Source organism: Coffea arabica, chromosome 2e (assembly GCF_036785885.1).
Source record: "Coffea arabica cultivar ET-39 chromosome 2e, Coffea Arabica ET-39 HiFi, whole genome shotgun sequence".
Classification (NCBI taxonomy): Eukaryota; Viridiplantae; Streptophyta; class Magnoliopsida; order Gentianales; family Rubiaceae; genus Coffea; species Coffea arabica.
The window spans coordinates 60,726,277-60,745,343 of NC_092313.1; the positions used below are offsets into that span (position 1 = coordinate 60,726,277).

A 19,067-nucleotide genomic window follows, 5' to 3' on the forward strand; every position below is an offset into this window, starting at 1 on the left:
TCTCAGCGACCGAAAGGCAAAAAAAGATTAAAAAAAAAAGAAGTACTGGAAACAGTTGCAACAAGCAAAAGGTTTCATCTTGTTGCAGGGGTTCTAACAAAACCATTAATCACTACCACAAGTAAAGGAATGGAACGTTGAAACAGGAAATTTATGTGATTTTTCTGATTTTGGCCTGTCAAAACATAAGAGGGCAACCATAAACATCCAACGAAAGACCTCATGGGTTCATCATAGACTGTACCAAGAACCTTAAAATCATAAGTATGGCAAGGCTACCTCGTCATCGTCAAACAGATAGATAAGAAGTAACATACCTGGACAGCAAAAAGGAAGCGGATTGGAAAGCTCTTTAGCGAACAGCGTTGCCCTTCAACGATGATGGAAACCGATGATGGAAAGCGATGGTTTTCTCCTTCACTCGCTGCTTTCCCTTTCCTTTTGCTTAGAATTTCTCAGCCTTACTCTCGGCTCTCTCGGTTTCTCTTCTCAATTTTTCCTTGTTGTTTCAGTCTTTTTCCTCTCAGCTCCAACACCTTGCTCCCCTATGCTTCCTCGACATAAATAGAGGGGCCAAAAGATTGGAAAAAAAAAGGAGAAAAGAAAATGTAGTAGGGATTTGGAAAAATTGGGGAAAATGTATAGGAAGCTCTGTTTTGTGCTCAGTGCAGTGCAGAAGCTTGTTTGTTTTCAGCTCGGTGAAAGTTTGTGTTGCTCAAGTGTTCCGTTGCTTTAACTCAGACCAAGTGTTCCGTTGCTTTTGTTTTCAGAATGTGTTCCGCTGCTTTGGTCTTTGCTTTGCTTTGGATATTGTTTTTGTTGCGCGGCACTTTCACTATGATTTGATCAAAATTTGACTTCACTCATTTTCCCCCCATTTGATACCAAAAATCATGTTTTTTTCTGGATTTGTAATATGGTTTGAACCATAGATTTTAATGCTATAGTATTATTCTTTATTTTTTAGCAAAAAATAAAAATTTTCATCAACATAGGTGGCAAAATTTGTTAATTTCATATAATTGAAAATGTACTTTTATAATTTGCTAATATTTTATACTAATTTCTTATAATTGCAGCACTAAAGAACATCATGTAATTCAAAATAATTAAACTCAAATTATATCGTTATAACATAGTTTCAATAAAAATAATCATTTTCCCAACATTTGAGACCAATCATCATGCTTTTTTTTTATTTTTAATTTGGTTTGAAACATAGGTTTTATTGCTATAGTATTATTCTTTATTTTTTAGTACAAAAACACAAATTTTCATCAATATAGGTGGCAAAATTTGTTAATTACATATAAGTGAAAATATACTTTTATAATTTGCAAATATTTTAGCCCTGCAATTTTTTATAATTGCAGCACTAAAGTACATCATTAATTGAAAATAACGAAAGTCAAATTCTATGGTTATAACAGACTTTCATTAAAAATAATCAAATGCTATTAATAAGACATTATTGTTAAGTCAAAATCAAAGAAAATTTAGTGATGACATAATGTTATCACTAATTTATTCAAGATTATAATGACAAGAAAAGTCGTCACTAATTAAATTGCTAGTTTTTAATATTGTCAATTGCTAGTTTTTAATACTTTTGTGAAAATATTGATAATGGTTGAGAAAATTTTGTTACATTACTGCAAGTGATAAATGTACTTTTGTTCTTTTTCAAACATTTATTTTAATGTTTAATTTTGTTTAAAACTATTGTACTCGTATAGATTTGCAAGACAAAACTTAAGTTCTCAATAGTTAAAAAATTCATTACAGAGAAAACACAAAGTAGTAGTTGCAAAATGTGTATAAATTACAGATATTTTAATGTGTATAAATTACAGTTTATTTTAATGTTTAATTTTGTTTGAAACTATTTTACTAGTATAGATTTGCAAGACATAGATTTATGGGTAATTTCTTTTTTTTTTTGCTTTCACATATTTAATTTATGTTAAATACAAAACCTACCAGTTTCCCTTTCATAAAAATATTAGTGCAACACTTTTTGAATTTTACTTACAGACATTTATGTATTTAACATAAATTAAATGATTCAGAGTGAAATGCCCATAAAGAATAGAATATTTGTTCATGTAATGGAGGAAACCCACAAAGAGTTAGTACTTTATGGGCCATTTCTTTTTTTAAAAAAATTTAATTTATGTTGAAAAGATAACCTGCCAGTTTTCGTTTTGTAAGAAATCAGTGTAACACTTTTTGAATTTTACTTACAAACATTTATAAATTTATCATAAATTATATGTTTGAAAGTAAAATACCCATAAAAAGTTGGTACTTTGAATAGATAATACTCATTTGCCCATAAACTACACTCCCTGAAGGCTATTTTGTTAATTACTTTGTAGTACTTTGCTATTCCTTTGCTAATACTACTTGGCATGTAGTACAAAAGATAAATCTGGCATAAATTTCTTATTCCATTGATAAAAAGACCTGCCTGCCTTATAACTATTGTAATGAAAGATATATCTTTAGAGTTTATAACAAATTATTACTTAAGTTTGAGAAAATTATAAAATATTTATGCATAGTTTATCATGATACCATTCGCAATTTCCTAATAAAAAAATAGGGGCTAAATTGTAAAAGCTAGGGTGCCATAATAGAAATAATAAAATTGGTGTATTACATATGGGGGTTAAATTACAAAAGTTAGAGTGCCATAGTAGAATTAATGAAATTGGTGAATTACATATGGGGCTAAATTACAAAAGTTAGGGAGTAATAATAGAATTAAAGAAATCGGTGCACTACATATGGGGCTACATTGTAAAATTTAAGGTATCATAATGGAATTAATGGAATTTTTTACAACATTTGGGGCTAAATCGCAAAAGTTAGGGTGGCATAGTAGAATTAATGAAAGTGACTTAGAAATAAGTACTTTAAACAGTGACGATTAATTCTTGTCACTAAATTCAAATCGGTAGAGTGACAGTGACGATATTAGAAGTTGTCACTATATAGATCATTTTAGTGACAACTTTTTCAAGGTCGTCACTGAAGACTTAGTTGCTTTGAGCAATTATGACAACTTTGTTTGTCGTCACTAAACAACCACGTTTTGTGACGACTTTTGCCGTCACTAATGACCATATTTCTTGTAGTGTAGTTTGTGACGAAAATAACGTGTCGTCACTAAACATTTAGTTGCTTTGATGCAATTGTGACAACTTTAGGTGTCGCGACTAAAGAAGCTCCTTTTGTGACGACTTATTGTCATCACTACAAAATGTTATCACTAATAATTTTTTTTTTAGTGATCAGTGACGACAACAAAAAGTCGTCCGTAAATAGGCCAAGCAATAGTGATGATGTTCTTAATGTCGTCACTATTGTGTGTTCTAAACACTCCCGCGCTCTTGCTAAATCTTGGCGGGAATTTACTAGTGACGACTTTTCTAAGTCGTCACAAATGAGTTGGCTCCCACTAGAGGTTTGTGACGAGTTAGAAAGTCGTCAATAAAGGATCCACTTTTGTGACAACTTTTTTTTGTCACAGAGAAAAGTTGTCACTGATGACCAATTTTCTTGTAGTGAAGAGGAGGAAGCTGAAATTGAATGAATTGAAGAAGCTCAAGGGGTTGAGACAACCACCCCACCGGTCTCAACTGAGCCGTCTTCCTCACATCATCCATCCTCACCTCAAGACACTCGGTCATTTCTCAAGAAGATAATGGATAAGCTGCTTTGCGTCGAGGCTGAGGTGAAGAAAAGTCGACAAGAGAACTAACGGAACTCCGAGCGTCTTCGTCGCATTGAGACCAAGCTGGGTATTGAAGCTCCTCCAACTCCACCCTTTTCACCTGACCAAGTGACTACTTGAGGGAGTGCTCGTCACCACTTGACATTGCTGCTGGCTTTTATTTTATTTTTCGTAGTGCTTGTGTTGTTTACTTTTTACTAGTTTTTCTTATTTTTTTTGTGTGAACTAATCCCAGTGATCTTCATCTCTGTTGTGGTTTTAATGATTTCAGATTTCTTAAGGTTGGAAATTCATCACTTGGCCATGGATTTGGGTAGCGTAAGTTCATATGAGTAGTATTTTCTTTACTCTTTATTTATTTTCCTTTTCTCACATTGAGGACAATGTGACATTTAAGTGTGGGGGAGGAAATATTTGAATTAGCATTTTAAATGCTATGTGATGATATTTTGCGGATATATATGCTTAGAAATGTTGGAATTGTGTTTGAATTATTTGCCATGTGGATAAATTGCTTGAATTTGGGTACGTTGGCAGAGAGTTTCGTCCATTTATAGGGGGAAAATCTATCGAAACTTTTCTAAAATATTTTTCAATACAACATTATGGCCCAAAAATTCTTCAATTTTTTTCATTTTATTTCAAAAAGGGCTAAATTGTTCCAACCTTAAGTGTTTGATTCTTCCAATTGTTGAAACTTTATGTGTATTTTGGAAGGTTTAGTCCTCATTTAACTTGGAAATGATTATTATGCAATTAGGATTTTTGCATTTTAGAAAGTATATTTGGTAAAGTGAGGAAAATTATGTCTATAAATTTTACATGTTTAATGAGATTTCTTCTCTTTACTTAATTTTGAAGTAAGTGATTGATATAGTCGATAACGGTTATACTCCTCCTTTGATTATTTCTATATATTTTTCTGAGAGGGAAAAATAAAGAAAAAAAAAGAGAAAAAATAAAAAAAAAGAAAAGAAAAGAAAGTAAATAAAAATTGTTCTGCTCCAATGATTCTTGTACCAAAGTAACCGGGGGTTGGCATCTACAAATGTTAACTTTCGCGTAAAAAGGTATTTGAATTAAGAGTATGCTAGCAACTTGAATAAGTGAAATGTTGAGTAACCGGTGATCTTCACCTAAAAGTGTCGATTTTCGCGTCAAAAGGCATTCTCACTATTTAAGTAAAATTAGTGTGAATAAACCCATCTTAGTTGTAAAATTTTGAGCAAAAGATGATTATAGGAGGAGGAAAGTTATAAATTGACTATGTGATTTGCTTATTTGTGAAATTAGGTTGGGGTAAGAGATTAAGTTTAACTTGTTAAAATTAGGGTATAATTATCTTTCCTTTACTTGATATTATGAGTATTTAGTGTAATTTGAACAATTGTATAATGATTGTTTTCCAAGTCATGGGGAATTAAATTTGACAAAAGTGCATATATTGTTTCACCTCTTGAATCATTGTAGTTGATTATGTATGGATTGCTTGAGGTTAAGGACAAGCAATGATTTAAGTGCGGGGGAGTTTGATAAGTGACTAATGTACGTTTTAATTGTATGACATTTTATATTATTTTTAGTCACTTTGGTTATATTACTGGAAGAAAATGAATCATTTTGGATATAATTGGTGAAAAATGCTTTTAAGTAATTAAATGAGGTTTTTATCACTTTTTACTTGGATTTTGTGCATTTTGACAGTTTTGACGCATTTTCGTATTTTGGCTATAACTTGAGTTACAATGATCGGATTGAGATGATTCTTAAACCAATTTGAAGATACGAGATAGATCTACAACTTTGGTGAAGACATCTGAATCCAGTTTGAAGGTTTTCCAGGTCAAAAAGCCGAATTACAGTAGCTAATTTCTATTAGTCGAAGCTGAAACAGGGCAGTGAGTAGTCAAGGGTATTTCTGTCATTTCTCAGCCTACACAGATCCAAATTAGGTGATTCTTGATGCATTGGAAAGCTACTCAAAGGGTTACAAGTTTTATATTTTGATCAAGAGCTAAATCAGCTTTTATCATCAAGAAAAGTTCAATTGAACTTGATGCAAAATCGGAGCAGAGCTGGAAATTGAACAAAAGTGCACCAAAATGTCATTGTAGCAATCCGGCCGGAACTTGGCCGGATTTCTGGCCGGATTGTGGTCAGAGAAGGCTGCCCTTTGCGCAAAAAACTTATTTTCACCTCCAACAAGTCACATGCAATGCCAGACATGTGAGAACTACTTTGCAGCTGTAAAAAGGTGGTGTAGGCCTCATTTTCTTGACTTCTTTCATCTTTATATGCCAAAACTTGCAAGATTGAAGAGAATAGAGAGGCATACGGGAGAACTTGGAGAGTGCAGAAATATAGCTCTTTCATCTTTTGAGTGTTAGGTTAGCATTAGTGTAGACTAGTATAGTTCATCCATTCTTGTATATTGGCTAGATTAGGATGAAAATGTAGATGAAGAAGGAGGAGTTGAAGCTCAAGTGACATGGGTTATCTCTTCTCCAACTCTTTATCTTTTGTATCAGATTCTTAAGTATAGTTAATATACAAGTTCTGGATTTTGTGTTTAATATATATCTTTAAAGTTTATGCCTTGGGTTTGGTTGAATTTTCTATGATTGTTAGTGTTTATTATTTGGTTATTTGATTGCTATGATTTGAGCAAGTTATTTAGCACTTTGACTCTTTAAATCATGATTAATCTGGTACCATTAATTGTGATTATCTAAGGTGTTGTTTCTGCAATGAAAATTGAGATTTAACACTGGTTCAAGAAGTGCTAAACATAGGGAGTACACTCACGAAAGTAGAGGTGCACCTATGTGGTTTTAAGTGATTCATTTCATGTAATTTCACTGAAAAAATGACCTTGCACCTAATTTCATAACCATGAGAATATGTATGGATTAGTTAAGAGTATAATTGATTTACTACGAAAGTAGGTTTCATATGCATGAGAAAATTACACCATAACTAGCCTAGATAGTAGTATCCAATGATCCCAATATAGCACTTGCATGAGTAGTTAGGGATACCACAACCTAAGGAGCTTTCATTTGTTATTTTCTTGCATAAGTTCAGTAGGTTCTACTTGTTATAATTCATTGATAGTCTAAATAATAGAGAAGTTTTAGTAGTGCCGGTAATTGCAATCTTTCTTGTGGGATTAACCCTTAATACCCTATAGTCGCTCACGATTCGTATACTTGCGATTAATTAAATTAGGTTCGGGTAAGAGATTAAGTTTAACTTGTTAAAATTAGGGTATAATTATCTTTTCTTTACTTGATATTATGAGTATTTAGTATAATTTGAACAGTTGTATAATGATTATTTTCCAAGTCATGGGGAATTAAAATTGACAAAAAGTGCATATATTGTTTCATCTTTTGAATCATTGTAGTTGATTATGTATGGATTGCTTGAGGACAAGCAATGATTTAAGTGTGGGGGGGTTTGATAAGTGACTAATTTACGTTTTAATTGTATGACATTTTATATTATTTTTAGTCACTTTGGTTATATTACTGGAAGAAAATGAATCATTTTGGCTATAATTGGTGAAAAATGCTTTTAAGTAATTAAATGAGGTTTTTACCACTTTTTACTTGGATTTTGTGCATTTTGACAGTTTTGACAGTTTTGACACATTTTTGCATTTTGGCTATAACTTGAGTTATAATGATCGGATTGAGATGATTCTTAAACCAATTTGAAGATAAGATATAGATCTACAACTTTGGTGAAGACATCTGAATCCAGTTTGAAGGTTTTCCAGGTCAAAAAGCCGAATTACAGTAGCTAATTTCTATTGGTCGAAGCTGAAACAGAGCAGTGAGCAGTCAGGGTATTTCGGTCATTTCTCAGCCCACACAGATCCAAATGAGGTGATTCTTGATGCATTGGAAAGCTAACTCAAAGGGCTAAGTTTTATGTTTTGATCAAGAGCTAAATCAGCTTTTATCATCAAGAAAAGTTCAGTTGACATTGATGCAAAATCGGAGTAGAGCTGGAAATTGAACCAAAGTGCACCAAAATGTCACTATAGCAATCCAGCCGGAACTTGGACGGATTTGTGGCCGGATTGTGGTAAGAGAAGGCTGCTTTTTACGCGAAAAACTTATTTGCACCTCCAACAAGTCATATGCAATGCCAGACATGTGAGAACTACTTTGCAGCTGTAAAAGGGTGGTGTAGGCCTCATTTTCTTGATTTCTTTCATCTTTATATAGCCAAAACTTGTAAGATTGAAGGGAGAGAAGAGAGACATACGGGAGAGAACTTGGAACTACAATGATTCAAGAGGTGAAACAATATATGCACTTTTGTCAAATTTAATTCCTCAAGACTTGGAAAATAATCATTATACAAATGTTCAAATTACACTAAATACTCATAATATCAAGTAAAGGAAAGATAATTATACCCTAATTTAACAAGTTAAACTTAATCTCTCACCCTAACCTAATTTCACAAATAAGCAAATCACATTGTCAATTTATAGCATTCCTCATCCTATAATCATCCCTTTTTTTTATTATTATTTTACAACTAAGAGGGATTTACTCACACTAATTTTACTTAAATAGTGAAAATGCCTTTTGATGCGAAAATCGACACTTTTAGATGAAGATCTCCGGTTACTCAACATTTCATTTATTCAAGTTGCTATGCATACTCTTAATTCAAGTACCTTTTTACGCGAAAATCGACATTTGTAGATGCCAACCCCCAGTTACTCGGTACAAAAATCATTGGAGTAGAATAATTTTTATTTTCTTTTCTGTTTTTTCTTTTTTTTTTCTTTTTTTTTTATAAGACAATAAATAGATTTTTCTTTCATACGAAATTATATAAAAATAATCAAAGGAGGAGTATAATCTTTATTGACTATATCAATCACTTACTTGCAAAATTAAGTAAAGAGAAGAAATTTCATTAAACATGTAAAATTCTAGACATAATTTTCCTCACTTTACCGAATATACTTTCTAAAATGTAAAAATCCTAATTGCATAATAACCATTTTCAAGTTAAATGAGGATTAAACCTTCCAAAATACACATAAAGTTTCAACAATTGGAATAATTAAACACTTAAGATTGGAACAATTTAGCCCTTTTTGAATGAAAATGCAAAAATTTGAAGAACTTTTAGGCCATAGTGAAATATTGGAAAAGATTTTAGAAATTTTTTTACAGAGTTTCTCCTTATAAATGGATGAAAACTCCTTGCCAGCAAACCCAATTTCAAGCAAATTATCCACATGGCAAATAATTCAAACACAATTCCAATATTTCTAAGCATTTAAATCCACAAAATATCATCACATAGAAAGTATTTGCAAGTTCAACTATTTCCTCCCCCACACTTAAACTTCACATTGTCCTCAATGTAAGAAAAGGAAAATAAATAAAGAGTAAAAGAAAATAATACTCATATGAACTTGCGCAGTCCAAATCCATGGCCAAGTGATGGATTTCTAACCTTATTTGGGAAAGAATGGAGAGTTTAATTATTGTACCCTGGAAAAAGACAAAATCAAAACAAATCAACTTCTTAAAAATAAAAGTTTGCAATCAACAAAAACAAGCAATTCAAGGAAAAAGGAAAAATGATCAAGCATGTGGAACCATACAATGTTCAAGGGATAAAAACATGAAATGAGCTAATCTTTGCTAATCAAATATATGCATTAGTATCCAAAGCAAAGGGAAGCTAATTTCACACAATAAATCCACCATCATGAACAAAATAAGTTCCATTTATACATTTTGTCATCAATGATCAAGTCCCCTCAAGTACAAAAGTAATCTCAAAATGGAGGCAAACACACCAAACCAAAATATAAATGACCTTCGTGAGAATTCATGAAATACTAAAAATCATTGAACCACAAAAATTGTAAGTGTATTTATGAATTTCATCAATTGAGGCCATCTTCAATTCACCTCTTCTTTTAGAATTACTTAAGAATTCAAGAAATCATTCAATCAAGCACCTTTTCATTCATTAGATAATCTAAATTACTCACATGATTATCAAATACTCCCACTAAGCTAATTAAAATGCTATATTGGCCACTTAATATGCAACTTTGTCACCAAGCCAAATTAAGCATAAAACTAGCAAGAATTCACCAAATAAATACAATAAATGCAAATCACAAAATATATTTATCACTAACAATCACCAATAGCATCAATAAGCTCAAATAAATACACCTAACTTCACATATTAAAAATTGCCTAAAAATAGAAAATATTCAATCATGGCAAAATTCAAATAACAAAGTTAGGTGAAGAATTGTTACCTCAAATTGGTTTGGTGATGTTAAGTGATGAATATGATGTGAAAACCCCTAAGAAACTTACTCCAATTTGACCTCAATTGAGTGATTTCAAGAAGGTAGAACCCTAACTAATGGTAAACTTGAAACCACTTAAGAGTTGTTTTTGAAAGAATATGAACTATGAAATTCACTCTAGAGGATGGGAGAAAGTGATTTGGTGAAGGTTATTTGAAGATTAAATGGTGAAAAGTGATGTTTTAGTGAGTGGTGTGTGTTTGAGGTGTTAGTGTGTGAGTTGGGTTGAAAAAGAAGGGAGAAAAATTGTGAGAAATCCGTGAAACAGATTCATCTTACGCTGGTTACTGCTCATAATCCGGCCAGATATTAGAGGGATTCGTGGAGGGGTTGCTGGAGGGATTCTGGGCAGAAATTTTTTTTTTTTTTTTTTTTGCTGTTGCATATCGGGCCGGATTCTTGGCCGGATTTGCTACAGTGTTTTTTTTTTTTTTACAATCCGGCCAGTTTTTGGCCGGATTTCTTGCCTGATTTACGGCCGGATTCTGGCCAGTAAGCCCAAAAAAAATTTACTTTCTCCCCTGACTATCCGGCCTTCAATCCGGCCAATATTTGGCCGGATTTGCTGCAGAAAAAGCTGTTTTCTGCAGTTTTTTCTCCAAATTTACTTGGCCAACCTTCCGCATTCCACTAGTATCCACTTGCTTTCATATTCTTTGAATAAAATCCAAGTTTAACATGATCATGCATGATTATAATTTTAACATGAAACACTTTAAATGCATGAAATGTAGCAATTGAACATGAAAACTTCCTTTTTGCCTCAATATAGACACTTTTGTCATTGAAATCATTTGCATGAACCCTTGGGAGTTTGAGGCAAAAAGGAAGTTTTCATGTTCAATTGCTGCATTTCATGCATTTAAAGTGTTTCATGTTAAAATTATAATCATGCATGATCATGTTAAACTTGGATTTTATTCAAACAATATGAAAGCAAGTGGATACTAGTGGAATGCGGAAGGTTGGCCAAGTAAATTTGGAGCAAAAACTGCAGAAAACAGCTTTTTCTGCAGCAAATCCGGCCATAAATCCGGCCAAATATTGGCCGGATTGAAAGCTGGATAGTCAGGGGAGAAAGAAAATTTTTTTTCGGGCTCACTGGCCAGAATCCGGCCGGATTGTAAAAAAAAAAAAAAAAAACCACTGTAGCAAATCCGGCCAAGAATCCGGCCGGAAACTGGCGGGATATGCAACAGCAATGAAAAAAAAAAAATAATTTCTGCTCAGAATCCCTCCAACAATCCCTCCACGAATCCCTCCAATATCTGGCCGGATTATGAACAGTAACCAGCGTAAGATGAATCCGTTTCACGGATTCTTCACAATTTTTCTCCCTTCTTCTTCAACCCAACTCACACACTAACACCTCAAACACATACCACTCACTAAAACACCCCTTTTCACCATTTAATCTTCAAATAACCTTCACCAAATCACTTTCTCCCATCCTCTAGAGTGAATTTCATAGTTCATATTCTTTCAAAAACAACTCTAAAGTGGTTTCAAACTTACCATTAGTTAGGGTTCTACCTTCTTGAAATCACTCAATTGAGGTCAAATTGGAGTAAGTTTCTTGGGAGTTTTCTCATCATATTCATCACTTAACATCACCAAACCAATTTGAGATAACAATTCTTCACCTAACTTTGTTATTTGAATTTTGCCATGATTGAATATTTTCTATTTTTAAGCAATTTTTAATATGTGAAGTTAGGTGTATTTATTTGAGCTTATTGATGCTATTGGTGATTTTTAGTGATAAATATATTTTGTGATTTGCATTTATTGTATTTATTTGGTGAATTCTTGCTAGTTTTATGCTTAATTTGGCTTGGTGACAAAGTTACATATTAAGTGGCCAATATAGCATTTTAATTAGCTTAGTGGGAGTTTTTGATATTCATGTGAGTAATTTAGATTACCTAATGAATGAAAAGGTGCTTGATTGAATGATTTTTTGAATTCTTAGGTAATTCTAAAAGAAGAGGTGAATGGGAGATGACCTTAATTGATGAAATTCATAAATGCACTGACAATTTTTGTGGTTCAATGATTTTTAGTATTTCATGAATTCTCACGAAGATCATTTATATTTTGGTTTGGTGTGTTTGCCTCCATTTTGAGATTGCTTTTGTACTTGAGGGGACTTGATCATTGATGACAAAATGTATAAATGGAACTTATTTTGTTCATGATGGTGGATTTATTGTGTGAAATTAGCTTCCCTTTGCTTTGGATACTAATGCATATATTTGATTAGCAAAGATTAGCTCATTTCATGTTTTTATCCCTTGAACATTGTATGGTTCCACATGCTTGATCATTTTTCCTTTTTCCTTGAATTGCTTGTTTTTGTTGATTGCAAACTTTTATTTTTAAGAAGTTGATTTATTTTGATTTTGTCTTTTTCCAGGGTACAATAATTAAACTCTCCATTCTTTCCCAAATAAGGTTGGAAATTCATCACTAGCCCATGGATTTGGACTGCGCAAGTTCATATGAGTATTATTTTCTTTTACTCTTTATTTATTTTCCTTTTCTCACATTGAGCACAATGTGAAGTTTAAGTGTGGAGGAGGAAATATTTGAACTTGCAAATACTTTCTATGTGATGATATTTTGTGGATTTAAATGCTTAGAAATATTGGAATTGTGTTTGAATTATTTGCCATGTGAATAATTTGCTTGAAATTGGGTTTGTTGGCAGGGAGTTTTCATCCATTTATAAGGAGAAACTCTGTAAAAATTTTTCTAAAATCTTTTCCAATATTTCACTATGGCCTAAAAGTTCTTCAAATTTTTGCATTTTCATTCAAAAAGGGCTAAATTGTTCCAACCTTAAGTGTTTGATTCTTCCAATTGTTGAAACTTTATGTGTATTTTGAAAGGTTTAGTCCTCATTTAACTTGGAAATGATTATTATGCAATTAGGATTTTTGCATTTTAGAAAGTATATTTGGTAAAGTGAGGAAAATTATGTCTATAAATTTTACATGTTTAATGAGATTTCTTCTCTTTACTTAATTTTGCAAGTAAGTGATTGTTATAGTCGATAAAGGTTATACTCCTCCTTTGATTATTTCTATATATTTTTCTATGAGGGAAAAAAAAAGAAAAGAAAAAAAAAAGAGAGAAACAATAAAAAAAAAGAAAAGAAAAGAAAGTAAATAAAAATTGTTCTATTCCAATGATTCTTGTACCAAGTAACCGGGGGTTGGCATCTACAAATGTCAACTTTCGCGTAAAAAGATATTTGAATTAAGAGTATGCTAGCAACTTGAATAAGTGAAATGTTGAGTAACCGGGGATCTTCATCTAAAAGTGTCGATTTTCGCGTCAAAAGGCATTCTCACTATTTAAGTAAAATTAGTGTGAATAAATCCCTCTTAGTTGTAAAATTTTGAGCAAAAGATGATTATAGGAGGAGGAAAGTTATAAATTGACTATGTGATTTGCTTATTTGTTAAATGAGGTTGGGGTAAGAGATTAAGTTTAACTTGTTAAAATTAGGGTATAATTATCTTTCCTTTACTTGATATTATGAGTATTTAGTGTAATTTGAACAATTGTATAATGATTGTTTTCCAAGTCATGGGGAATTAAATTTGACAAAAGTGCATATATTGTTTCACCTCTTGAATCATTGTAGTTGATTATGTATGGATTGCTTGAGGACAAGCAATGATTTAAGTGTGGGGGAGTTTGATAAGTGACTAATTTACGTTTTAATTGTATGACATTTTATATTATTTTTAGTCACTATGGTTATATTACTGGAAGAAAATGAATCATTTTGGCTATAATTGGTGAAAAATGCTTTTAAGTAATTAAATGAGGTTTTTATCACTTTTTACTTGGATTTTGTGCATTTTGACAGTTTTGACATATTTTCGTATTTTGGCTATAACTTGAGCTACAATGATCGGATTGAGATGATTCTTAAACCAATTTGAAGATAAGAGATAGATCTACAACTTTGGTGAAGACATCTGAATCTAGTTTGAAGGTTTTCCAGGTCAAAAAGCTGAATTACTGTAGCTAATTTCTATTGGTCGAAGTTGAAACAGGGCAGTGAGTAGTCAAGGGTGTTTCAGTCATTTCTCAGCCTACATAGATTCAAATGAGGTGATTCTTGATGCATTGAAAAGCTAACTCAAAGTGCTACAAGTTTTATGTTTTGATCAAGAGCTAAATCAACTTTTATCATCAATAAAAGTTCGGTTGAAGTTGATGAAAAATCAGAGCAGAGCTTGAAATTGAACAAAAGTGCACCAAAATGTCACTGTAGCAATCCGGCTAGAACTTGGCCGGATTTCTGGCCGGATTTTGGTCAGGGAAGGCTGCTCTTTATGCAGAAAACTTATTTTCACTTCCAACAAGTCACATGCAATGCCAGACATGTGAGAACTACTTTGCAGCTGTAAAAGGATGGTGTAGGCCTCATTTTCCTGACTTCTTTCATCTTTATATAGCCAAAACTTGCAAGATTGAAGAGAATAGAGAGAGAGATACGGGAGAAAGGTTGAAGTGTAGAAATGTAGCTCTTACATTTTCTGAGTGTTAGGTTAGTTTAGTATAGAGTAAGTGTAGTTCATCCATTCTTGTATATTGGCTAGATTAGGATGAAGAAGGAGGAGTTGAAACTCAAGTGACATGTGTTATCTCTTCTTCAACTCTTTATCTTTTGTATCAGATTCTTAAGTATAGTTAATATGCAAGTTCTGGATTTTGTGTTCAATATGTGTCTTTAAAGTTTATTCCTTGGGTTTGATTGAACTTTCTATGATTGTTAGTGTTTATTATTTGGTTATTTGATTGCTATTATTTGAGCAAGTTATTCGCACCTTGGCCCTTTAAATCATGATTAATCTGGTACCATTAATTGTGATTATCTAAGGTGTTGTTTCTGTAATGAAAATTGAGATTTAACACTAGTTCAAGAAGTGCTAAACATAGGGAGTACACTCACGATAGTGCAGAATTTACAATCACCGGCAATGTCTCTTTTTCTCCAAGAAATGCATATTTGAGGTGTTTAGGCAGTGGCTTAAGCTCAAGCTGTGGAACTTGCTCACACGATGGTGGAGGTAATCCTTTGCTCAGTCCAAACTCCTCATACGCGTTTCTCCTTTTGTATGGAATCTGTGCCTGCAAAAATTCAATCATTTCTTCAACTTCTTCCTCTTGTAAGCCTATACCATTAAGACAAAGTTCAAGAGAATCATCATCAAGATTAACTTGACTCATCTCTAATGCCAATTCATCACATATGTCAACAGAATAAATATGGTCAGTAAAAGAGGGATATTTCTCAACTTTACTCAAATCAAACTCCACTTCCTCTTCACCAATTTGGAACTTGAACTTACCACGTTTAACATCTATTATTGTACCTGCAGTGGCCAGAAATGGTCTACCAAGTATAATATATACATTGACATCCTCATCCGTATCTAAAACAACAAAATCAACAGGAATAATGAATTTCTGCACTTTAATGAGCACATTCTCCAATATGCCCATTGGATGTCTAATAGACCTGTCAGCCAATTGTAAGGAAATGTTAGTACGCTTTAACTCTTTCAACCCCAATTGCCTAGCCACAGTTAAAGGGATCAATGACACACTCGCACTAAGGTCACAAAGTACTTTAGAGAATTCTACATTACCAATAGTGCAAGGAACTGTGAAACTCCCTGGATCTTTCAACTTTGGTGGCAATTTGTTTTGTATAATGACACTACATTCTTCCGTTAATGCAATTGTCTCACTATCTACTAATTTCATTTTCTTAGTCATTATCTCCTTGAGAAACTTTGTGTATGAAGGAATCTGCAAAATAGCATCAACAAAAGGAATGTTAATATGTAATTGTTTGAAAATGTTGACAAACTTCTCAAATTCTTTGTCATTTCTCAAAGGTTTCAATCTTTGTGGAAATGGCACCGGTAGAGGAATTGGTGTTGTATCTCCAATTTGTGGTTCATTTTCTTCCATCTTTTCTTTCCCTTTGATTTTCTTGCCATCTTCTCCTAATTCACTCAACTGGTTATTTTCTCTTCTTTCAAATTCTCTTTCACTTTCAACTACAAGTTTCTCCCCCACTTCCTTACCACTGCGGAGGGTTATGGCCTTCATTTGTTCCCTTGGATTCACCTCAGTCTTGATAGGTAAGTCCCCTTGGTTGCGATTGTTGACCGCATTAGCTATTTGCCCCAATTGAACTTCGACATTTCGATACATATTGGTGAGTTGGTCCATCTTTCCTTCAATTCTTTCAAACTGTTGAGTAGTGACACTGGCTAACTTTTCAATTTTATCATTTGATACATCTGCCAGCTTTTCAATTGCCAATTCCCAAGCTAGTTTGGACTCCGGAAGTGGTTGTTTTGGTTGAAAATCCGGTGGATTAATTGGTCTTTGTTGGTTCCCTTGATCCTTCCATCTAAAATTTGGGTGATTGCGCCATCCTGAATTGTAGGTATTAGAGTATGGATTATTTTGGGGTGGACGGTTGTAATTGTTGAGCTATTGAACCTGTTCGCTGCTAGAACATATAGAATCATCATGATCTCCGCTGCAAGTAGTATAACATGCAACAACTACTCTTTGATTAGAGCTAGAACCAACATGCCTATTAAGCATCTTAACCACATTATCCATCTTTGCACTTAACATATTCAAGGTATCTACTTCAAGCATACCTGCGATTCTCCTCGTATTACCTCGTTCTTTGGCCCATTGGTAATTGTTAGCAGCCATTTCTTCAATTAATTGTTGAGCTTCCTCGACTGTTTTTTCCATCAATGCTCCTCCCGCTGCCGCATCTACATGCGTCTTTGTTGGATATGTGAGACCATTGTAAAATGTTTGGACCACTAGCCAATTTGGTAAACCATGATGAGGACATCTTCGTTGTAATTCCCGATAGCGCTCCCAAGCTTCGTACAATGTCTCTCCTTCCTGTTGAGAGAAACTAGTTATATCCATTCTTAGTCTAGCAGTTTTTCCAGGTGGAAAGAATTTATTGAGAAAAGCCTTAGCTAATTCAACCCAAGTAGTAAAAGTGTTCGGAGGATGAGATTGTAGCCAAACCTTGGCCTTGTCCCTTAGTGAAAATGGAAACAATCGAAGTTTAATTGTATCATCACTAACACCATTAAACTTAATTGTATCACAGATTTCAAGAAATGTTGACAAGTGAGAATTTGGATCTTCGGTAGCATTACCTCCATATTGAGATTGTTGTACCATTTGAATCAGTGATGGTTTAATCTCAAAATTATTAGCATTTACCGTTGGCCTTGCGATGCTAGTTTTAGAATCTTGTGTTCCCGGTAAAGCAAAATCTCGTAGAATTCGCCTAGTTGGTTCATTTTCCGCCATTTCTTCCTCAAATGGTAATTCTATCAAGATTTCTTCTATCGGCTGCCAAACCTCTTGTTCCTCTTGATGCGGTGTATTCCTCCTTTGTCTCCGAAGTGTCCTCTCAATTTCTGGATCGAAAGGTGCAACTTCTCGATGTGTTCGATGCATACACTACAAATAGAAATAAGAGAAATTATGCAGCTTTAATTGTCAAAAACTATATTAATGCAAAAATCAATTAATCGCAAGTATACGAATCGTGAGCGAGTATAGGGTATTAAGGGTCGATCCCACAAGGAAGATTGCAATTACCGGCACTACTGAAGCTTCTCTATTATTTAGACTATTAATGTATTATAAAAAATGAAACCTACTGAACTTATGCAAAATAACAAATGAAAGCTCCTTAGGTTATGGTATCCCTAACTACTCATGCAATTGCCATTTTTGGATCATTGAGTACTACTGTCTAGACTAGTTATGGTGTAATTTCCTTAAACATGTGAAATCTACTTTCGTAGTGAATCAACTATACTCATAACTAATCCATATCTATTCTCATGGTTATGAAATTAGCTACAAGTTCATTTCTTCAATGAAATTACATGAAATAAATCACTAAAATCACATAGGTGCACCTCTACTCTCGTGAGTGTACTCCCTGTGACAGCCCCACCTTCCCCTAAGGCGAACCAAAGGGGTTAGCGGACTGCCTGCCCAGCTCTCGCCAGGACTAACGGTACAGTTTACGACAATCTATAACGTTCCGGAACATCCCATTGCGCGCAAACAAGTCAAAAACACAAAATAAAAAAAAAAACAAAATTTGAAGCCCAAATGAATAGTGCAGGACACGTCAGAATCCGGCCAGAATCTGGCCGGATTTCCGGCCGGATTCTCGGCCGGATACAAGGCAGAGAGCAATCCGAAATTTTTTTCAAACCCTTCACAATCCGGCCGACAATCCGGCCAGTTTCTGGCCGGATTCCTGGCCGGATTCAGTCCAGTACCTTTTCGTTCAAAATTTTTCTTTTGCCGTTTGAAAGCCGAATCGTTCCGAAGTTCATCCAAACATCAATTTAACATATACACATTGAAATCCAACATTGTCAAGCCAAAATGGCATACCAAAATAGCTATTTAGTTCATACATAAACAAGTAGCCATTTACACACCAAACATTGGTGAATCAAAACACTTAGGGTTTTCACCCTCAAGGAGCTAAGCAAAATACATATACATGAGCTCAACTTGTCATAACCGTTTCCAATTTCTGTAAGGAAAACAAATAACACGGAATGAGCTAAAGCCCAGTGGTACACTACTACATAAGCAATCAAAGTCACATAAGGATGAACTTTTATTTAAAGTGCACAAATAAGCAGTAAAGCAAAACGGTAAAAGGATACGGTCGGCTCTCAAGAGCCCAATTCCACGCTTGCCATCTTGATCCAATCTCATTGACCCTCCGTCAATGTTAAGAGTACCAAACCGTAGACCTCACTATACTTCCATTCCTTTCACCCAACATACCCCAACCGGGCCCGCACTCCAATTCAGTAGTTTTTGGTAATACTCGAGTTTACC

The 19,067-nt window shown here is 33.7% G+C and overlaps 1 protein-coding gene and 1 non-coding gene across 2 annotated transcripts; one reads left to right on the plus strand and one right to left on the minus strand.

Moving 5' to 3' along the window:
* Nucleotides 1–15,077: 15,077 nt before the first annotated feature.
* On the minus strand, nucleotides 15,078–16,373 carry LOC113729235 (uncharacterized). The gene has a single exon (XM_027253557.1). The coding sequence runs from the start codon at nucleotides 16,371–16,373 to the stop codon at nucleotides 15,078–15,080; it is 1,296 nt and encodes a 431-aa protein (XP_027109358.1).
* A 631-nt stretch (nucleotides 16,374–17,004) lies between these two features.
* LOC113733573 (small nucleolar RNA R71) lies at nucleotides 17,005–17,111 on the plus strand. The gene has a single exon (XR_003459078.1). It is a non-coding gene; the product is annotated as a small nucleolar RNA R71 (small nucleolar RNA).
* The last annotated feature ends 1,956 nt before the right edge of the window (nucleotides 17,112–19,067 follow it).

What these genes read in the sequence shown, in the direction of transcription:
- LOC113729235 (XM_027253557.1), bottom strand. Translation starts at nt 16,373, where the DNA reads ATGGACCAACTCACCAATATGTATCGAAATGTCGAAGTTCAATTGGGG.